Below are 23,049 nucleotides of genomic sequence, written 5' to 3' on the forward strand. Positions count from 1 at the left end.
CAGCTTTAAACCCCACTTACTACCATCGTGTCCCTGAGCAGGACACTGAACCCTGAGTGTGTCCAGGGGGGACTGTCCCTGTAACTACTGACTGTAAGTCGCTCTGGATAAGGGAACAATTGTCATCTTCCACCAGCTGCTCTCGTTATGAGTCGCCACAGGGGTCAAACCGGTCTGGTTGTCACATGACAACGTGAAAGTGAAGTGATTGTGATACACAGCATAGCACACGGTGAAACGTGTGCTCTGTATTTAACAGTCACCCTTGCTGAGCTGTGGGCACCATGACAAGGGAGCAGTGTGTGGGGACGGGACCTTCATCAAGGGGACCTTGGCGGCTCAGGACTCGAAACCGCAAACTTCTGATTACGGGGCCTCTTCCCTAACCAGCTGGATGCTGTTCCTCATGCAACCGTCCCCGCTTCTTTGAGCTTGAGACAGTCACCAAGAAAGACACGGTCACGTGTGTCCCCAGGGGAAGGGTTCTAGTAGTTTTAGTTTTTCCCCTTCTGGCCAGCTGCTGCACTTTTTCACTACTGGAAGGTAACTTCCCGTTGCGAATTTACATATTTTAACGTTTATAAGTGGCCATGCGCGCCGCCGCGGCCATCAAGCTCCGCTGAAGATGGTGGCGTTCCTCTGGCTGCTGCCGCACCTCCTGCACGCGTGTGCGTCCCAGCAGCCGTGCGGCCCCGGCCGCTACTTCGACGGGCTGAGCGAGGAGTGCGAGCCGTGCGCCCCGCGCTGCCACTCGCCCCCGAGGGCCTGCGCCGCCGCCTGCACCAAGCGTGAGTACCGCAGCCGGCGGCCATCTTCCGGTGGCCATCTTCCAGCCAGCGTTCCGGGTCCGACCGCGTTTCTACTGTAGCCGACGTCATCTCACACAAGGTCTTTATATTCAGTACAGGCCTGGACACCTTCTCATTCGACGTGTCTTCTTTATCTTCATGACCATTTACGTTGGTAGATTCTCACTGAAGGCGTCAAAACTATGAATGAACACATGTGGAGTTCTGTACTTAACAAAAAGTGGAGACCTGACCTCCACAGTCACCGGACCTGAACCCAGTCCAGATGGTTTGGGGTGAGCTGGACCAACAAGTGCTAAACACCTCTGGTGTTGAACTCCTTCAAGACTGTTGGAGAAGCATTTCAGGTGACGACCTCTTGAAGCTCATCGAGAGAATGCCAAGAGTGTGCAAAGCAGTAATCAGAGCAAAGAAACTAGAATATAAAACATGTTTTCACTTATTTCACCTTTTTTTGTTAAGTACAGAACTCCACATGGCTCAGTGGTGGCCTAGCGGTTAAGGAAGCGGCCCCATAATCAGAAGGTTGCTGGTTCTAATCCCGATCTGCCAAGGTACCACTGAGGTGCCACTGAGTAAAGCACCGTCCCCACACACTGCTCCCCGGGCGCCTGTCATGGCCGCCCACTGCTCACTCAGGGTGATGGTTAAATGCAGAGGACAAATTTCACTGTGTGCACTGTGTGCTGTGCTGCTGTGTATCACATGTGACAATCACTTCACTTTCACATATCACATGTGTTCATTCATAGTTCTGATGCCTTCAGTGAGAATCTACCAACGTAAATGGTCATGAAGATAAAGAAGACACGTTGAACTAGAAGGTGTCCAGACTTTTGGCCTGTACTGTAGTTAATAGCAGTTTGTTGTTTAAAAAATATATGTTCTGATTTCACGTCCCATCTAGAATTCTCATCATATTTCATTTGACTTTTTGAGTTTCCAGAACTGGTGTTACTTTAGTATTTTTCCCTCTGTGAACTAGTATATAAAGTATGATATGAAGCTGCAGTGTTGTGGTGAATGTGGGGATGTAAAATGCTTGTTGTACGGGACGTATATAACAGGAAGTTGGGTGTGAAGTGCGACTCGCTTTATTTGAATGCTGCTCGTGTTCTGTGATGTGAAACTCAGCAGCTGACGTTCCCGCGCCGGAACCCGCGGCCGCCGGTTCCCCCCGACTGCTGCTGATCCTGCTGGTCTTCCTGGCGGGCGGGTCCCTCATCACGCTGCTGCTGGCTCTGCGCCGACACGCACGCCGACACACAGGTACACGCGTCACCGCGCTTTCTGTCATTACTGGACGCTGGGGACAGCGGTGTGACGGTCACGTATCTTCATCCAGTGCCCTGTCAGGAGCAGGCAGGCCCATCACTACCAGAGGAAGGGTCAGAGGTCACGGACCTGACGGACGTAGCAGAAGAACGGACCCACGGTCGTGGACCCACTCTCTACTCGCCCTCCACAGAGGAGGGGTCGGAGGTCACGGCACGGACCCACGCCCACGGACCCACTCTCTACTCGCCCTCCACAGAGGAAGGGTCGGAGGTCACGGCACGGACCCGCGCCCACGGACCCACTCTCTACTCGCCCTCCACAGAGGAAGGGTCGGAGGTCACGGCACGGACCCACGCCCACGGACCCACTCTCTACTCGCCCTCCACAGAGGAGGGGTCGGAGGTCACGGCACGGACCCACGCCCACGGACCCACTCTCTACTCGCCCTCCACAGAGGAGGGGTCGGAGGTCACGGCACGGACCCGCGCCCACGGACCCGCCCTGCCCCTGCCCTCCACAGAGGAAGGCCTGACTGTCCTGGTCACCACAAAAACCCGCCAGCAGGGGGCGACAGGCAGCGACGTAACAGCGTGACGCGGCGGGCCACGTGACAGCGACGCCGCGTCATGTGACCCTCGGGCTCCGGACGCCGCGTCGACGGAGGAGCCGGAGCGGGAGGCCGGGGTACCGGGGTACCGGGGTGCCGGGGTGCCGGGATGGTTTTAGTAAAGTGTTGAGGTTGTGAAGGAGGCGGACTGGCCGGCAGGATGAACGGTGAGGGGTTGATGGCGGATTAAATCGCCGGAAATGTATGTCTGTATGTTGGAAAGATTAAATGCAGAAGCATGTTGAACCCCCGCGTCTTTCTGGAATTATTCCGGTTTAATGTAAAGTAAGTTTAGCGTGAAGGACATGCAGGACTGCTGGCTGATCTGCTGTCCTCGCCAGGCGTCCATCCCACCGAGGAGAAGAGGCAGCATCTGCTGGAGAGACTTCTGGACGCGGTGAAGCAGGTGATGCCACCTCCTGCCCGCCTGAAGGTCTGAGCTGGGCCACCATCTCCTCTCACTCCGTCTTCCTCCTCTTTCAGTGCCAGATCCGCTTCGGGGGCAGGAAGGAGATCGCGTCCGATTCAGACAGCAGGTCAGGACACCGGGATCAATTTATTCTTTTTAATCATCCCAAACTAAACATTAATATGGCTGCCACTGATTCTGGCCTAGTAGCCTAGAACATAACACACTCGCCTACGAACCAGAAGACCCAGGTTCAGACCCCACTTACTACCATCGTGTCCCTGAGCAGGACACTTAACCCTGAGTGTCTCCAGGGGGGGACTGTCCCTGTAACTACTGGCTGTAAGGCGCTCTGGATAAGGACGTCTGGTAAATGTGGTAAATGTAAATGTTATCAGCCTGACAGGAATGGAAATGTTTTAATGCTAAAGTGTGGAATGGTGAATCATTGTGTTGATCATTGTGTGTGTGTGTATTTAATGGGTTCTGTTGTGTGTGTGTGTATTTATTGGTTTCTGTTCTGTTGTGTTGTGTGTGTGTGTGTTTTTAATGGGTTCTGTTCTGTTGTGTGTGTGTGTGTGTGTGTATTTAATGGGTTCTGTTCTGTTCTGTTGTGTGTGTGTGTGTGTGTGTTTATTGGGTTCTGTTCTGTTCTGTTGTGTGTGTGTGTGTGTGTGTGTATTTAATGGGTTCTGTTCTGTTCTGTTGTGTGTGTGTGTTTATTGGTTTCTGTTCTGTTCTGTTGTGTGTGTGTGTATTTAATGGGTTCTGTTCTGTTCTGTTGTGTGTGTGTGTGTGTGTGTGTGTATTTAATGGGTTCTGTTCTGTTCTGTTGTGTGTGTGTGTGTGTAGGGTGATTTGTCTCTGTGCCCAGTTTGAGGTTGTGCTGCAGCATGGTTTGAGGAAGACTCGGGGTTTGGCCCTCACTGCCGCCGCACTCAAACATGCTGCTGGCCTTAGTAGCAAAGCTGAAGCAGGTACTGTGTGTATATATATGTGTGTGTGTGTGTGTGTGTGTGTGTGTCTGCATGTGTGTTGGAGTTTACAAAATCTGTTTTTATATCATAGTGCATGTGAGATACAGGAGCCTGAAAATAGTCATTAAAATAAAATTAACAGAAAATAGCCAGTTGTTGTATAGTACCATGTCGCATGTGCTGCAGTTGTTTGGTGGTTTAAGTGAATTTGTTTGCCTGTAGAAAGAAAGTCAAGTGATTGTGAGATACAGCAGCACAGCACATGGTGACACGGTGAAACGTGTCCTCTGTATTTAACCCATCACCCCTGGTGAGCAGTGGGCACCATGACAGGTGCCCGGGGAGCAGTGTGTGGGGACGGGACCTTCAAACTGTGACGGTCCTGTACGTGCCCCACCAGACACACTCCTAAATAAGCAGGGGATGCCACTGAGCACCCCACTAGTGTTCAAACATACAGAGTGACTTTAGAAATGTGGGGCTTTTGGTGCATTAGAAGACTTCAGATGGTCAACTCAGGTCCAGGAGATATGTGGAAATGTCTGTTCTTGGTGGATAATAATGATCTGAACTTTATCAGCTGCAGTCCAGTGGAATCCAGTCTGTCCCTTTTACAAGCTGGTTTATACGAAGCCCCTTTCCAGTTATTTTAGTAGAGCTGAAATAGTTAATCTGGCCCAATTCAGCATATGTGGGTCCAGATTCATCATTTCAGACGTGGTCAACGAATATTTACTGTTCTTTTTGGATATTTGTTTCATTGAAAATCTAGGACATTTCTACCCTAACCCAGAACCTGTGTACAGTCGCATACAGTCACATACAGTCACGTACAGTAGTCTACAGTCGCGTACAGTAGTCTTCAGTCGCGAACAGTCGCCTTCAGTCACGTACAGTAGTCTACAGTCGCGTACAGTAGTCTTCAGTCGCGAACAGTCACGAACAGTCGCCTTCAGTCGCGTACAGTAGTCTTCAGTCGCGTACAGTCGCGTAGTCGCGTTCAGTCGCGAACAGTCGCGTACAGTAGTCTTCAGTCGCGTACAGTCGCGTTCAGTCGCGAACAGTCGCGTACAGTAGTCTTCAGTCGCGTACAGTAGTCTTCAGTCGCGTACAGTCGCGTACAGTCGTGTACAGTAGTCTTCAGTCATGTACAGTCGTCTTCAGTCGTGTTCAGTAGTCTTCAGTCGCGTACAGTCGCGTTCAGTCGCGAACAGTCGCGAACAGTCGCGTACAGTCGCGAACAGTCGCGTACAGTAGTCTTCAGTCGCGTACAGTAGTCTTCAGTCGCGTACAGTCGCGTACAGTAGTCTTCAGTCGCGTACAGTAGTCTTCAGTCGCGTACAGTCGCGTACAGTAGTCTTCAGTCATGTACAGTCGTCTTCAGTCGTGTTCAGTAGTCTTCAGTTGCGCACAGTTGCGTACAGTAGTCTACAGTAGTCTACAGTCGCGTACAGTAGTCTACAGTTGCGTACAGTAGTCTACAGTTGCGTACAGTCGCGTACAGTCGTATACAGTAGTCTTCAGTCGTGTACCATCGTGTTCAGTAGTCTTCAGTCGCGTTCAGTCGCGTACAGTAGTCTTTAGTCGTGTACAGTCGTCTTCAGTCGCCTACAGTCGTCTTCAGTCGCATACAGTAGCGTACAGTAGCGTACAGTCGTGTACAGTCGTGTACAGTAGTCTTCAGTCATGTACAGTCGTGCACAGTCGTGTTCAGTTGTCTTCAGTCGTGCACAGTCGCGTACAGTAGTCTTTAGTCGCGTACAGTCGCGTACAGTAGTCTTCAGTCGCGTACAGTCGCGTACAGTAGTCTTTAGTCGCGTACAGTAGTCTTTAGTCGCGTACAGTCGCGTACAGTAGTCTTCAGTCGCGTACAGTAGTCTTTAGTCGCGTACAGTCGCGTACAGTAGTCTTCAGTCACGTACAGTAGTCTACAGTCGCGTACAGTAGTCTTCAGTCGCGAACAGTCGCGAACAGTCGCCTTCAGTCGCGAACAGTCGCCTTCAGTCACGTACAGTAGTCTACAGTCGCGTACAGTAGTCTTCAGTCGCGAACAGTCGCGAACAGTCGCCTTCAGTCGCGTACAGTAGTCTTCAGTCGCGTACAGTCGCGTAGTCGCGTTCAGTCGCGAACAGTCGCGTACAGTAGTCTTCAGTCGCGTACAGTCGCGTTCAGTCGCGAACAGTCGCGTACAGTAGTCTTCAGTCGCGTACAGTAGTCTTCAGTCGCGTACAGTCGCGTACAGTCGTGTACAGTAGTCTTCAGTCATGTACAGTCGTCTTCAGTCGTGTTCAGTAGTCTTCAGTCGCGTACAGTCGCGTTCAGTCGCGAACAGTCGCGAACAGTCGCGTACAGTCGCGAACAGTCGCGTACAGTAGTCTTCAGTCGCGTACAGTAGTCTTCAGTCGCGTACAGTCGCGTACAGTAGTCTTCAGTCGCGTACAGTAGTCTTCAGTCGCGTACAGTCGCGTACAGTAGTCTTCAGTCATGTACAGTCGTCTTCAGTCGTGTTCAGTAGTCTTCAGTTGCGCACAGTTGCGTACAGTAGTCTACAGTAGTCTACAGTCGCGTACAGTAGTCTACAGTTGCGTACAGTAGTCTACAGTTGCGTACAGTCGCGTACAGTCGTATACAGTAGTCTTCAGTCGTGTACCATCGTGTTCAGTAGTCTTCAGTCGCGTTCAGTCGCGTACAGTAGTCTTTAGTCGTGTACAGTCGTCTTCAGTCGCATACAGTAGCGTACAGTAGCGTACAGTCGTGTACAGTCGTGTACAGTAGTCTTCAGTCATGTACAGTCGTGCACAGTCGTGTTCAGTTGTCTTCAGTCGTGCACAGTCGCGTACAGTAGTCTTTAGTCGCGTACAGTCGCGTACAGTAGTCTTCAGTCGCGTACAGTCGCGTACAGTAGTCTTTAGTCGCGTACAGTAGTCTTTAGTCGCGTACAGTCGCGTACAGTAGTCTTCAGTCGCGTACAGTAGTCTTTAGTCGCGTACAGTCGCGTACAGTAGTCTTCAGTCGCGTATAGTAGTCTTCAGTCGCGTACAGTAGTCTTCAGTCGCGTACAGTCATATACAGTAGTCTTCAGTCGCGTACAGTAGTCTTTAGTCGCGTACAGTCGCGTACAGTAGTCTTCAGTCGCGTACAGTAGTCTTTAGTCGCGTACAGTCGCGTACAGTAGTCTTCAGTCGCGTACAGTAGTCTTCAGTCGCGTACAGTAGTCTTCAGTCGCGTACAGTCATATACAGTAGTCTTCAGTCGCGTACAGTAGTCTTTAGTCGCGTACAGTCGCGTACAGTAGTCTTCAGTCGCGTACAGTAGTCTTTAGTCGCGTACAGTCATATACAGTAGTCTTCAGTCGCGTACAGTAGTCTTCAGTCGCGTACAGTAGTCTTTAGTCGCGTACAGTAGTCTTTAGTCGCGTACAGTCGCGTACAGTAGTCTTCAGTCGCGTACAGTAGTCTTTAGTCGCGTACAGTCATATACAGTAGTCTTCAGTCGCGTACAGTAGTCTTCAGTCGCGTACAGTAGTCTTTAGTCGCGTACAGTCGCGTACAGTAGTCTTCAGTCGCGTACAGTAGTCTTTAGTCGCGTACAGTCGCGTACAGTAGTCTTCAGTCGCGTACAGTAGTCTTCAGTCGCGTACAGTCATATACAGTAGTCTTCAGTCGCGTACAGTAGTCTTTAGTCGCGTACAGTCGCGTACAGTAGTCTTCAGTCGCGTACAGTAGTCTTCAGTCGCGTACAGTAGTCTTTAGTCGCGTACAGTCGCGTACAGTAGTCTTCAGTCGCGTACAGTAGTCTTCAGTCGCGTACAGTAGTCTTCAGTCGCGTACAGTCGCGTACAGTAGTCTTCAGTCGCGTACAGTAGTCTTCAGTCGCGTACAGTAGTCTTTAGTCGCGTACAGTCGCGTACAGTAGTCTTCAGTCGCGTACAGTAGTCTTTAGTCGCGTACAGTCGCGTACAGTAGTCTTCAGTCGCGTACAGTAGTCTTTAGTCGCGTACAGTCGCGTACAGTAGTCTTCAGTCGCGTACAGTAGTCTTCAGTTGCGTACAGTCATATACAGTAGTCTTCAGTCGCGTACAGTAGTCTTTAGTCGCGTACAGTCGCGTACAGTAGTCTTCAGTCGCGTACAGTAGTCTTCAGTCGCGTACAGTAGTCTTTAGTCGCGTACAGTCGCGTACAGTAGTCTTCAGTCGCGTACAGTCATATACAGTAGTCTTTAGTCGCGTACAGTCGCGTACAGTAGTCTTCAGTCGCGTACAGTAGTCTTCAGTCGCGTACAGTAGTCTTCAGTCGCGTACAGTCATATACAGTAGTCTACAGTCGTGTTCGGTCGCGTACAGTCGCGTACAGTAGTGTACAGTTGTGTACAGTAGTGACGCTCCCTTTGCTGATAAATTGTCTCAGGACAGCCAGCTGCTGTGTGACACTGAGCTGTTGTGCAAGAAACTGTGTCTGAAGAGACCAAATGGAGAAGCGGCTTTTTCGGGGGTTCGAGGCTGCGGTTTTCGTGCTTTTCTGAGCTGCAGCAGCAGCAGCTGCGGGCGCGGCGCTCGTCCTCGTTCCTCCTGAGCAGGTGTTTCACCACATCTGGCTTCAGAATTACCATAATTATCTAGAAACTGAGACTGGTCCTCTCAGTCAGCACCAACCCCAGAGGATTCACTTCATCAGTTATTTATTTTCGTTTCATTAATATTCATTAAATAGATCGATTCAAAAACCTGATCATACGTTGACATGACTTCTTCTCGGCCATTAAACGGCGCTGTGACGTTGTCCGTGTTACGCTGTGCAGACGCCACCTTCTGGGCGCACGTGAAGGAGCACCTGAGCCGCCACGAGCTGCAGCGCTTCTACGGGCTACGCAACGTCTGGTCCGAGCCGGGCCGAGGCCGGGCGTGGCTCCGCTGCGCCCTGAACGAGCACTCGCTGGAGCGCTACCTGCACGCGCTGCTGGCCGACCGCGCCCGACTCAGGTACCGCCCGCCGCCCCGCCCGCCACGCGCCCGCACGCGCCCAACTCTCCCAACTCTCCCTCCCTTCCTGTCTGTGTGCAGCGCGTCCTACGAAGACTGGGCCTTCGTCCTGGACCAAGAGAGGGCCAGCATGCTGCCCACCATGGCCGCAGGTGAGCACGTCCACAACGCACCACCAACCGTCAGGGGTGTGGAGAACAACGCTGCTGACTCCTCCCACTGCAGGCCTGAACTCCATCCTGTTCTCCATCACCATCGACAAGGAGGAGCTGAACGGCCAGAGCCGCGCCGTCTCCGGCGTCTCCGGCGTCTCCGTCCTCCTGAAGGAGTCGGCGCAGGGCGTCAGCACGCTGCTGCGCGAGATCGGCACGGCGACGCGCCCCGACTCCGCCTCCGACCCGCTGCCGGTGATGCCGCGAAGCAGCTCTGCAGGTGTCCGCGCCACCGCCACACGCTTTCCCCGCACACGTAGATTTAATCAGAATTCGGGGTCCTGACGCTGCGGTACGCGACGCTACGCTTCACGCCGGTACTCTACCGCGCTCTTTACACAACAACAAGATTTATTTATTACAATTATAGCATTATAAGCCCATAATCACACACAGTACGTCTCAATGGCCTGACAGGCCCTACAGGTGACGCCCCAACACACCTGACACACAAGGAAAAGCTCCACAGAAAAGAACTCTAGAAGAGAGAAAAAAGAAAGGAAGGAACGTTGGGAAGGAGTGATAGAGAGAGGGAGCCCCTTCCAGGGTCGAGTGAGTCGGGCTGGTGGTGATTTGTACAATATAATAATAAAGTCCTACAGTTGTAGGGTTGGAGAAGTCCAGGATGTAGTCCAGTGTCATGGTCTACATTACGTGTCCATCATGACGTTACACTTGTTTTACGCTCTTCTACAGATTCGGGTTTATAGATTTTTTTGGTTTGTGGGCAGGACCTCAATTTCGGTGAATTGTTGTACGATTGTGTTGTGACAAAATCTTTCAAGTGAAATGTCACCACTGTGCATCTGTCCTCCAGACTCAGGCCTGAGGAAGGAGCGGAGACGGAAGAAAATAATCACCAACATCATCTCCTTTGATGACGACCTGGACGGTGGGGCTGCCGAGGATGAGGAGGAGCCATTTGAGGACCTGAGGAAGAGCATCACAACCGAGCAGTCAGGTTCCCCGGCGCTGATGCCCAGTCAGAATGGACCATTTGAACATGGCACGCCTTCCCAGAACGGGGACAGCCTGGAAAATGAAGAGGACGAGGACGAAGAGGACCGGGATGTCTATTCCAGGAACCGAGCAGAGTCCCGGGCCGAGCCCGGCAGTTCTGAGACGTGAGTATCTCCACTCACTGTCCAGGACAGGACCAAGGCCTTCTTACCCGCATGTTGAGTGTGTGTGTGTGTGTGTGTGTGTGTGTGTGTGTGTGTCGTGCAGCATGGCAGCTGGAAGTCTACCCAGCGTTTCTACGTGGAGCCCCAGGCAGGTCATCATGCAGGACGATGGACCGGACCTCCTGGTTCCTGTGGGTCCTGCTGATGCCGACTCTCCCACAGGTCAGAGGCGCCATGACTTAAACAACCGTACAGAACACGCCAAGTGAAGTTTGAGCCTTCATCCGTCTCGTTCCCAGGCAGCTCGGAGGACACCGGGACAGGAGCCGGCCACGCCCGGGCGCCGGGTGAGTCTGGGAAGACCACCAGCCCACCGCCGGTCAGGTGAGGGTGACCCCGCCGGTGACGTGTCCCGATAATAACGCAGAACTCATGCACACACGTCATCTCCATGCGTCCCCTCCAGCTTCTGCTCCAGCCCTCCTGTGCAGCCGGGAGCCGCCAGCAGCGCGCTGCCCCCTACTGGACACCCCGACGCCATGACCGTCGGTGAGCGCTGAAATACTGCATGCGAGCAGCTGTACAGACCAGTTCACACATTTACAGCATTTACCAGACGGCCTTATCCAGTCAGTAGTTACAGGGACAGTCCCCCCCTGGAGACACTCAGGGTTAAGTGTCCTGCTCAGGGACACCATGGTAGTAAGTGGGGTTTGAACCTGGGTCTTCTGGTTCACAGTCACAGTGTGTTACCATCCTTCACAAGTGAATATAGAGTAAATATACACGATTATTGTATTGGCAACATCGCAAAGCGCAGTACCCGGGTCCCTGTCCCTGTCCTCGGCAGTCCTGTCTCTCTCTGACACTCCGCGGCCTCGTTTTTAATTTTGAAGGCCGGAGTTCCGTCTTTATCCTGCAGATGGCGCCGTTGGCCTGATGTTGGTAGTACATGAGACGTTACGCATTCATCAAATGTAGTTTTATCCCAGTGGGTGAAAGAAAAGTAAAGTGACAGTGACGTGATTGTCATTGTGAGACACTGCAGCACAGCACACGGTGACACGGTGAAACTAGTCCTCTGCATTTAACCATCACCCTTGGTGAGCAGTGGGGACCATGACAGGCACCCGGGGAGCAGTGTGTGGGGACGGGACCTCAGTGGCACCTTGGCGGGTCGGGACTCGAACCCACAACCTTCTGATTACGGGGCTGCTTCTTTAATGACTTGAGAAGATAATGAGCAGGCGTTTTGCTTTATTATTAGTAATTAAGTTGACTTTATACGGGAAAGAACTAAAACGTTGTCTGTGTCGTCCCTGCAGCTGAGCTACGGCAAGCCATAGTAGCCATGATGAACCGGAAAGATGAGCTGAGCGAGCAGAACACGTGAGCGCCGCTGACGTAGTAATTCAGTGTAATTAATCGAGTAAATAAAGGAGTCTGAGCGCCTGTCTTTGCTCTGCAGGTCGTTGCGGAGTCTCCTCGATGGAGAGATGCAGCACTCAGCGCTGCTCAGGCAGGAGCTGGACTGTGTGAAGACACGACTATCCGAGCTGGAGGAGAGACACACAGCTAAAGTACAGGCTCTGGGCAGGTATACACACACTACACACACACTATACACACACACTACACACACAGCTAAAGTACAGGCTCTGGGCAGGTATACACACACTACACACACACTATACACACACACTACACACACAGCTAAAGTACAGGCTCTGGGCAGGTATACACACACTATACACACACACACTACACACACAGCTAAAGTACAGGCTCTGGGCAGGTATACACACACTACACACACACTATACACACACACTACACACACAGCTAAAGTACAGGCTCTGGGCAGGTATACACACACTACACACACACACACTACACACACAGCTAAAGTACAGGCTCTGGGCAGGTATACACACACAATACACACACACTACACACACACCACACACTACACACACCACACACACTACACACACCACACACAGCCAAAGTACAGGCTCTGGGCAGGTATACACACACTACACACACACACTACACACACAGCCAAAGTACAGGCTCTGGGCAGGTATACACACACTACACACACACTACACACACAGCCAAAGTACAGGCTCTGGGCAGGTATACACACACTACACACTACACACACCACACACTACACACACAGCCAAAGTACAGGCTCTGGGCAGGTATACACACACTACACACTACACACACTACACACACAGCCAAAGTACAGGCTCTGGGCAGGTATACACACACTACATACACTACACACACACTACACACACAGCCAAAGTACAGGCTCTGGGCAGGTATACACACACTACACACTACACACACCACACACTACACACAGAGCCAAAGTACAGGCTCTGGGCAGGTATACACACACTACACACTACACACACCACACACTACACAAACAGCCAAAGTACAGGCTCTGGGCAGGTATGCACACACTACATACACACTACACACACCACACACTACACACACAGCCAAAGTACAGGCTCTGGGCAGGTATACACACACTACACACTACACACACCACACACTACACACACAGCCAAAGTACAGGCTCTGGGCAGGTATACACACACTACACACACACTACACACACAGCTAAAGTACAGGCTCTGGGCAGGTATACACACACTACACACACACTACACACACCACACACTACACACACAGCTAAAGTACAGGCTCTGGGCAGGTATACACACACTACACACACACTACACACACAGCCAAAGTACAGGCTCTGGGCAGGTATACACACACTACACACACACACTACACACACATCCAAAGTACAGGCTCTGGGCAGGTATACACACACTACACACACACACTACACACACATCCAAAGTACAGGCTCTGGGCAGGTATACACTACACACACACTACACACACTACACACACAGCCAAAGTACAGGCTCTGGGCAGGTATACACACACTACACACACACACTACACACACAGCCAAAGTACAGGCTCTGGGCAGGTATACACACACCACACACTACACACACAGCCAAAGTACAGGTCTGGGCAGGTATACACACACTACACACTACACACCACACTACACACACTATACACACTACACACACTACACACACCACACTACACACACACTACACACACAGCCAAAGTACAGGCCCTGGGCAGCTATACACACACTACACAAACACTACATACACACTACACACACCACACAAACCACACTACACACACTACACACACAGCCAAAGTACAGGCCCTGGGCAGCTACATACACACTACACAAACACTACATACACCCTACACACGCACTACACACACAGCCAAAGTACAGGCCCTGGGCAGCTATACACACACTACATACACACTACACACACCACACTACACACACGACACAAACCACACTACACACACTACACACACAGCCAAAGTACAGGCCCTGGGCAGCTATACACACACTACACAAACACTACATACACACTACACACGCACTACACACACAGTCAAAGTACAGGCTCTGGGCAGGTATATACACACACACACACACACACACACACACACACTACACACACAGTCAAAGTACAGGCTCTGGGCAGGTATATACACACACACACGCCTGCCTCCCAGTGAAGAGAGTGTCTGTGTGTGCCTGATTGGTTTGGCTCCTTCGCGGTGTCTGGTGGTCTGCAGCAGATGGTGAGGTGGAGGGTCGGCCAGGATGGACACACTGACCGACAGCTGGTCCAGCCTGTTGCTCACCAGGTCTCCCCCCCCACACACATATACATATATACACACACACACACACACACACACACACACACACACACACACAGAGATTCGTCACGCCTGGTCTGAGCTCATGTTACTGTGTTAGTGGGCTCCGTTTTCAGGATTTGTGGCCTTTTAGTCACAAAATGACCACTGAGATCAGTCAGCAGGTTACAGCTGCAACTTCATCCGTTCCGCTTTAATGACGGGGAACTGAAATCAGCCCCACATTTACATTTCTGATAATGAGTCAAGCCGGAATGTTTGCTTCTGTCGGGAAGTTTGAGTTGTCACGGAATGCTGCAGTTGCGGGTGCTTGACATTTTAACCGGCTGCTGTACCCCGAGGCCAGCTGGGGGGCGTCCTGCTGTCTCTCACTGCACATTAACATGCGCCGCGCACACTCATCTCTCACAAACACACATCACAAGTGGATCATTTCAGTTACGGCGAACCACGTGGACTTTACCCTTCACACACACATCGTACACATTTACATTTACTGCATTTATCCAGAGCGACTTACAGTCAGTAGTGACAGGGACAGTCCCCCCCTGGAGACACTCAGGGTTAAGTGTCCTGCTCAGGGACACAATGGTAGTAAGTGGGATTTGAACCTGGGTCTTCTGGTTCATAATCGAGTGTGTTACCCGCTAGGCTACTTCTACCCTGTTTACCATCTAGTTTATGGGGCAGTGGTGGCCTAGCGGTTAAGGAAGCGGCCCCGTAATCAGAAGGTTGCCGGTTTGAATCCTGATCTGCCAAGGTACCACTAAGGTACCACTGAGGAAAGCACCGTCCCCACACACTGCTCCCCGGGCGCCTGTCATGGTGCCCACTGCTCACTCAGGGTGATGGTTAAATGCAGAGGACAAATTTCACTGTGTGCACCGTGTGCTGTGCTGCTGTGTATCACATGTGACAATCACTTCACTTTCACTTTTCATAGATCCACATGGATGGGACGTTCTTACTTTTTTATTTTAATTGTGTACTTTATTGCATTTTGTGTCCTTTACAGGGAAAATGAAGTCCTGAAAGTCCAGCTGAAAAAGTATGTTGGAGCGGTGCAGATGCTGAAGAGGGAGGGTAACCAAGGCAACGATGGTAAGACCAGTGGCAGCTTCACGCTGACGTTTGCGCATCATGTTTCTTTTTTCCTTCCGAATTCTTTGGACAGGGGACAGGGGACCGGCACGGTGTCACCGCCCGCCGGCCACTGCTGCTCTCCGACCGATCAGCACGTTTCTCCCGCTGGGGCTGGTGGGGGCGGGCATGTTTGTTAGCTGCTGGTTGGAGGGCACGCGGCTACGTCTGGCCCATCAAAGGTGACCAGAGAGGGAGAGAGAGAGAGAGAGATTTTCCAGAACGTTCCCTCCGGCTCCACGTGACCAGCGACAGACCAGACGAAACGGCTGATTTTAACCCGCGATCATGGATTTCACTTTAAACCGTCTCAGTCGGTCCGATTTCACTCCATTCATGCAAGAAGAAAGGGTGCAAACACACACACACACACACGTACACACACACGTACACACACACAAACACACACACAAACACACACACAACATGCCATATCAAGGCGGCACAGAATTCAGCATGCGCTAACTCTGCATATATTATGCACGGAGGATAAATGGGGTTTTTTTTGCTGACTTTTATTTATTTTATAAATGACGGTTCGGTTTGGAGAGACACGTTTAAAGATCGCTTCTTCCTTTTGAAATTCACTTATGCTCGATGCTCGTATGAAGATGCAGGGATGTTGGCACAAGGACGTGCAGCAGCCGGAGATCGAGAGGACTGCGGGGGACAGTTTGCAGTGTGAGGTCTCCGTCCCAGAGGACGCCTCAGCTGATTAAGTCCTTTGGGAATCAGAGGAGAGTTCAGAAGCCTCCCAAGCGACCCCACTGCTAATCGGTTATGATTGAGTGTAATGTAGTAGTTTAATTTTCATGGTTTAGTCCATATTCACAGAGAACGACTGAAGCGAGAGAATTAAGATGAAATCGTGAATCCCAAAGAAGTCGTCTCACGGCCTTTAGGACAAACTCCAGCCGTCTCATCTCCTGGAAGCCGGTCACATGTCCTCCTGTAAGCGGGTCAGAACGCCGGGCCTGTTGTCCCCTGTCTGGCCTGTGCTGAGGATCCTGTGCATGGTTGACGTGCACCGTCTTGTTTTTGCCAGATTTACACCGTGTGTGTGTGTGTGTGCGGTGGCGTGTGTCTAATTTGCTTTTATTGTGTTTACTTGACGTAAAAAGCCTCCTCTGGTCAGTGTGAGTGCGGCCGTCCTCGTCCCGGCGGGGCCAGACGGAAACTGGCCCCTGTGGGCGCGGTGTTAATGAACATTTTAATCTACCTCCGCAGGGCGACGCAGGAGGCTGCTGGGATGATGGGAGGAGGCGGGTCTCAGCAGATCCCGTTCGTGACCTGGCCATACCGTAGTCAAAGTCAAGTGATTGTGTGTGTGTGTGTGTGTGTGTGTGTGTGTGTGTGGGGAGACGGGACCTTCATTAAGGGGACCTCAGTGGCACCTTGGTGGGTTGGGATTCGAACCCACAACCTTCTGATTACGGGTCCACCGCTGCCCCAAGCGCCACCATTTGTCCCGCCCACAAAAGCTTTTGCTCTTTAATGTCTTTCTCATGAAGACCTGAGCAAATGCTGAGAATAAGTTCTCCTTGAAGATCTTCCATTTTCAGTACAGCGCAGTTACAGATAAAATGACAATTTTCGATCAAGTACGTTCCCCACGAGAGACCCCTGTCCCTCTCCAGCTTTTCACTCCTTCTTTTTCACCGTATTGCTGCGTTCATGTTCATTAGAACCTTGGCGGTTTAGAGCGATGAGCTCCACCGGCACCAGTTCTCAGATCAGCTTCCTCAGACAGACGGGAATGTTTGAACTCCTTCGCTCCGCTGTAGATTAAAGAAATAAAGAAGTGCGTTACGTTTTATTTCGAGGTTTGTTCTGGCAGGCTTGGAAATTTAAACATGCTCTTTCATACGAAACGAAAGAGTTGTGCTGCACGTCGAGTTAAACGACTTTAATTAATGAAGGAACGGTAAGGACGATTAGATTTGTCTTTGCCTAGTTTGTGGTGTCCACGCTGCCCAGGACAGATGGCGGTGTTGCCGAGACGGCGGTCCCATCTTCTGTCCTTTATTCTGGGGCTCAGTGGATGAGTGGATGTGGGCCTGACCTAGAATATAGGAACAGGAAGCTCCATATGGCCGAGCCGTCCCTTTATCATCCTGTGGCTTTTATTAATTAATCTGCTCATCCTGTTCCATACATATTTTATTGAGACTTGCTCGACCTTCTGACCCTTTCTGCTGGTGGCCCGGAGTTCCGTCTTTTGGGAAAGTTAAGTCCGAGAGAAAAGTCATTTTGTCTCGGGGAGCAAGTTTTATTTTTCTGCCATTTTCTCGCGTTTCTCCGCAGCAGAATGTGGAGACAGTGGGAACGTCTCTTTAATCTGTTTAATCGGCCGCCGGTTCTGCGTCTCCCTGCGCCGTGTGCTGAATCGCTCGCTTCTTAATGAGCCGCGGCGCCCTTTGCCGGCTGGATTATGCTAATGGGGCCCGAGCCGGAGCTCCTGAGAGGCTGATGTGGAGATGAGCATTAATTGAAGTCCTCGTCACAATGGGTAATTATGGTAAAGTTTTTGTGAATGCTTCCTTCATCCCCGATGGCGCTTTAATGGGAATCCTGATGAAGGGCCTACCTGATTAAATCAGATATGCAGCTTTAAGTGTGTTGGGGTGTTTGGAGATGCAACGTTTGAATCAGTCGAATAGATTCCACGTCTGTAAACTGGTGTACAAATATTTTATTTATATATATATATATATATATATATATATATTAGTGTTTTCTAATGATGAGCATGATTATTTAGCTGTCATTATGTATAATAATTAAAATAATTATACTAACAGCATTCGTTTTTGTGTTTAAACAGTATAATTGTTTAATTAATTGATTCATATCATAATACGGTATTTTTGACCGTATGTGGTCCGCGCTTGCAGACCTCTCCACGGCCCGGCGTGGGGAGGCGGTGGCCCACGTCCTCTCGGGGAGGCTGGTTAAGTGGAGAAATGAAGCATTAATTACCCCCAACCTTTAATGAAGTTCCCCCGACCCGCGGTGGCCGCCGTGGGACGGTGGCCGGAGGGCGTTCCTGCAGGTCGGGTGGCAGCTCTGGGGAAATTGAGATCTTGGGTGACGGATGGTTTGGCTGGAAAGCTTGAGGTGGTGATGCTTCATCATATTTCAGAAGTGAGATGCTGTGTAGGTCCTGGCCGTTGATGCTGGTGGAACCCAGGACATTTGACCAAATCCACACCCAGCACATGGACTTTTTTTTTTTTCTGTGTATTCTGTGTTCAGTGTTTTTTAATTTAATTAGAGAATTCTATTTTCTTCTATTATGAGGATCTTGATATAGAATAAATACGTGTAATTTCATGAGAGTCTGGGCCAATCCAATTATACAATCCTGGCAATGTAAAAAGGACATTCTTACAAAGGAACGTGATAAAATGGCTGAAATTGCCTCCCTGTCCGTCTCCTTCTCGGAGTGTCTTGTTCGAGCTCATTCTCTCATCCGCTCCTCCACGCTGGGAAATGTCGGAATTACCTTGCAGATGGAATGTTCTGTTGGCCCCGTCCCTCTTATGTCTCAGTTTCATGTCGCTCATCAAGCTCTTATCTTCTGAAAGCCCGTTCTAATCAGATGACAGGCTGGTGGGGCCATGTCTTCTTCAGCAGATGGAAGCATGAATTCTTAATGTCCGTGTAGACCCTTCATGAGCCTGGAGATGAGATGGAGCTCCAGAAAATGAAGGAAGCCCTACATTCTTGTGGTTTGCTGGTAACGGTTGCGTGTTGATGGTAGATTTGAATGGAGGCGGGTTTGAGATGGTCCACAGGACGTGGTGATGTGAGGTGGAGAAAGGCCTCATGTGAAGGTCAGCGGCGAACTGGGATTTACTGAAGCTTGTTTGTGTTTTCATGATCTGAAATCCATATTAATGGGCGCCTGTGTTCTGAGACGTTTTTAGGTCAGAGCTTCTGCTTTGATCATAACACAAAAAAAAACGAGTTTTTCTGACCCACACACACACACACACACACACACACACACACACACTCCACCAAAAGACACTCATCTCTCTGGAGACCAAGGAGGTCGCAGACATGAACAGACGTCCATCAGCCACGGAGTCCCCCGGTCAGCAGCTGCAGGACCAGTGGGCAAATCTGCATTTACAAACAGGCAGGAAATGGGCCACCCTCGCCTGATTATACGTGCACCCGGCCAAGATATTAATTATGTCCCTCCCTCCCTCCCTCTCTTCTTCCCGCTGGCCTTTTCCACTTCCTCCTCTTTTTCTTCTCTCCTCTCGCGCCGTGAAACTAATCTGGTTTTTCCCGCGCAGGCGGCGTGGAGCGGAGCGGTCTGATGTCTTTATGTCGGGAATATTTGACTTCTTCCGCGGAAAAGCCGCGTGCTGTTTGAGTGGGACGGGCCGAGTGAATATGAGCTGTTTACGGATGGATTTGCTCTTTTCTTTGAAAGCGGGAATGAAAAGTGATGCTCTGCTGTAATATAGTGAGATGTTTCCATGCTGCTTCCCAGCAGACGTCAGTCCTGCCATCATCACACAAGTTAGCAATGCGGTTATTGATCAGGAATGCCGAGGCTTGGAGATTCCGGGTGCTTCCTGATGTTGAAGGAACATTCTGAAGATTTTGGAGATCTCCGTTTCTCTAGCAGCGAATCGCTGAGTCCAGGGCTTTTCACTTGTGTAAGGTCAAAGAAGATCTCCATAAATAGATAAAGAGCGGAATATGACCTTTAATGGTGTTCGTGCATGTGACTTATTGATTGGCGGCGATCATTGAGGTCTTCGCATGATTAAAAAAAATCATTAAAGGTCATGTTCGCGGAATAAAAGGTGTACGGTTAACCCGTAGTGGTGGATTTAGCACCGGTTTGGATGGGATCTGGGATTGGCCTGCTCCATTCCAGATGTCCATCAAAGCAAACGTTCCAAAAAGGAGCCTGTGTTCCATCCTCTAGTCCAGGTTACGTTCTTCGTTCTGATTCGTTGCTCCGTCACCGTGCGGTTTACTCTGGTGCTGATCCTCCTCCTCCGGTCGGAAGAGGGGACCACCGGGGCTTGATGGGTCTGTTGTCCACTTTAATGTTGTGGCTGATCTGCGGGGTCAAGGTTCACGGAAAGGGACTTTGTCCTTCAGACGCTCCGCTTCTGTCTGATTTCTCTGTAATGATGTGGGATCCTCAGGATGATGATGATGATGATGATGATTTATTTAGACATCGCTGTGCTTTTCCGTTTCTCCCTCGAGTTACATGTTGGTGTGGTTTTAAAAATGGACGTTGGAGACCAGGCGGACTTTTGAATGAATAGTGAAGACAGCGAGGAGAATGTAGAGACTCTTCAGGAATACGCTGACTGGTGATTTGAAGAAAAGACCAAGTTCAGCTCCAGCAGCTTAAAAACGAGCCACTTTCCTCCAAAAGAAGCCGACTGGTGAAGACCCGGCCGACGTCCTGGACTCTGAGATGGTAACACGATCTCCAGGCCGGCAGCGTGACACAGAACTTTTAAACGAGCGTCTTTTCACCGTTCTTCCTGCACGTCCGTCTGGATTATGTCCTTGTCCGCAGCTCACTGATGAGTGACGCCGAGATCCACCCCGGAGCTGCCAGCGGTCGTGCGTCCTTCCACGTAAAGTCGAGGAAAAACTGGAGATTCAACACGTCGTTCCTTAAAGACGAAGATATTCCGAGCGAAATTCCAGCGTCTGTTCTCTGGGAAGCCGGGATGAATTAGAAGAAAATGACTGAATGTCCCAGGAACAGGAAATGTTGAATAAACTAGATCCAAATGAAACGATCAATAGAAAAAGTCCATGTTTAGCATGAAGACTTTGAACAAGGTAACAACCTGGGTCCATTTCTAGCCAAGCAGTGAAAAATGAATAAAAAAAGATTTAAACGGGCGCGCAGTATAGAAATTAAAGACTCTTTATACTCCCCACAGATAAAGACCAAACCGATAACCCCCTGAAATGATGAGAAGATCTCTCCACCAACACCTCCAGGTGACCTCCAGGAAGAAATAAACGTTGGTGTGTCTCTGTGGTGTCCCCGCATATCAGTAGACGGAGGACACGTCAATCTACCAATAAAACTGTTCCTATTGGCCGAACTCTGTGGCTGCATGATCTCGTGTGATTTATGATTCATACCTGGACAAGTTCAGTGTCCACCAGCACGACTCGTCTTTTAAGTGTCGTGTCCTTTATGATCCGCGGTGAGGCGGGGTTTAGTGCGCTGCGTGCTGTCATTTGAGGGGACGGCACAGCTGTCTTTTTCTTTTGCGCTCATCCCTGCCTGTCACCTCATTTTAACGTTTTAGTGTGTTTTATTCTTATTATCGTCCTGTGTGGAGTATTTATGATGCGCGTGATGCTGACTGACGTCTCAGGCGCCGTGGAAATGAATTTCCTCCCTGTGACCGAAGTGGAAATATTTCCATCGTAGAAAATGATCAGTCCCCCCAACTCTGGGTCTAAAGGGGTGTGTGCGTGTGTGAGTGTGTGTGTGTGTGTGAGTGTATGCGTGTGTGTATGTGAGTGTGTGTATGTGTGTGAGTGTATGCGTGTATGTATGTATGTGAGTGTGCGTGCGTGTGTGTGTGTGTGTGAGTGTATGCCTGTGTGTATGTGAGTGTGTGTGTGTGTGAGTGTATGCATGTATGTATGTGAGTGTGTGTGTGTGTGTGTGTGAGTGTATGCGTGTATGTATGTGAGTTTGCGTGAGTGTGTGTGTGTGAGTGTATGCATGTATGTATGTGTGTGTGAGTGTATGCATGTATGTATGTGTGTGTGTGCGTGCGTGAGTGTGTGTGTGTGTGTGTGAGTGTGTGTGTGTGTGAGTGTATGCGTGTGTGTGTGTGCGTGTGTGTGCGTGCGTGAGTGTGTGTGTGTGAGTGTATGCGTGTGTGTGTGTGCGTGTGTGTGCGTGCGTGAGTGTGTGTGTGTGTGTGTGAGTGTATGCGTGTGTGTGCGTGAGTGTGTGTGTGTATGCGTGTATGTATGCGTGTGTACGTGAGTGTGTGTGTGTGTGTGTGTGTACGTGCGTGCGTGAGTGTGTATGTGTGTGTGTGAGTGTATGCGTGTATGTACGTGAGTGTGTGTGTGTACGTGCGTGCGTGCGTGAGTGTGCGTGTGTGTGTGTGAGTGTATGCGTGTATGTATGTATGTGTGTGTGTGTGCGTGCGTGTGTGTGTGTGAGTGTGTGCGTGTATGTATGTGAGTTTGCGTGAGTGTGTGTGTAGAGTCTGGTTGTATAGAGTCTGGTTGTGTGCAGGTTTGATGGTAACGCTGCTGCTCTGTGCTGCTCTTCGCTGGGCGTCCAGTGTAATATTTAGAAGATAAAGGACTTCAGGTTCTGGATTGGTACTAAAAGGGTCCTGGTGCGCCGGCTCGCCTGGTTCACTGTGAGCGGATGATCTGGGGTCGGACCTGGTGGTTTTCAGAGTTGGGTGGATCTCGCGGGGTTCAGATGCTCTCCTTTCTCTCGCCGCAGCTCTTCCCCTGACGCAGGACTGCGACGCCGCCGCCGCCGGGCCGCAGCACAAGGCCGCGGAGGACGTGGAGGAGCTGGCCGCCAGCTACGAGCGCAAGCTGATCGAGGTGGGTGTCCCCTGGTCTCCCCGTACCTTCAGCTTTGTGTGTGGGAGGTGACCCCGTGTCAATAATTCATGATTGTGTTGATATTTCTTTAATGAGTCGTAATTCTGCTTATGTT

The 23,049-nt window shown here is 50.6% G+C and overlaps 2 protein-coding genes across 2 annotated transcripts in view; both read left to right on the forward strand.

Annotated features, from left to right (window-relative positions):
- Positions 1-625: 625 nt before the first annotated feature.
- tnfrsf17 (TNF receptor superfamily member 17) lies at positions 626-2,681 on the forward strand. Its single transcript, XM_028989315.1, has 3 exons — positions 626-788; positions 1,944-2,078; positions 2,155-2,681. The coding sequence occupies exons 1-3, from the start codon at positions 626-628 to the stop codon at positions 2,679-2,681; spliced, it is 825 nt and encodes a 274-aa protein (XP_028845148.1).
- A 21-nt stretch (positions 2,682-2,702) lies between these two features.
- The window catches only part of snx29 (sorting nexin 29), a 37,003-nt gene continuing 16,656 nt past the window's right edge, over positions 2,703-23,049 (forward strand). Inside the window, exons 1-15 of the mRNA XM_028988422.1 lie at positions 2,703-2,861; positions 3,036-3,100; positions 3,178-3,230; positions 3,956-4,080; positions 8,878-9,058; positions 9,140-9,210; positions 9,284-9,490; positions 10,088-10,394; positions 10,498-10,616; positions 10,694-10,778; positions 10,861-10,943; positions 11,720-11,783; positions 11,863-11,991; positions 15,214-15,299; positions 22,828-22,934. Coding sequence (XP_028844255.1) covers positions 2,855-2,861; positions 3,036-3,100; positions 3,178-3,230; positions 3,956-4,080; positions 8,878-9,058; positions 9,140-9,210; positions 9,284-9,490; positions 10,088-10,394; positions 10,498-10,616; positions 10,694-10,778; positions 10,861-10,943; positions 11,720-11,783; positions 11,863-11,991; positions 15,214-15,299; positions 22,828-22,934 — 1,689 coding nt within the window. The 5' untranslated portion in view covers positions 2,703-2,854. The remainder of the gene's footprint in view (positions 2,862-3,035; positions 3,101-3,177; positions 3,231-3,955; positions 4,081-8,877; positions 9,059-9,139; positions 9,211-9,283; positions 9,491-10,087; positions 10,395-10,497; positions 10,617-10,693; positions 10,779-10,860; positions 10,944-11,719; positions 11,784-11,862; positions 11,992-15,213; positions 15,300-22,827; positions 22,935-23,049) is intronic.

This window comes from Denticeps clupeoides, chromosome 8, assembly GCF_900700375.1.
Source record: "Denticeps clupeoides chromosome 8, fDenClu1.1, whole genome shotgun sequence".
NCBI lineage: Eukaryota > Metazoa > Chordata > Actinopteri > Clupeiformes > Denticipitidae > Denticeps > Denticeps clupeoides.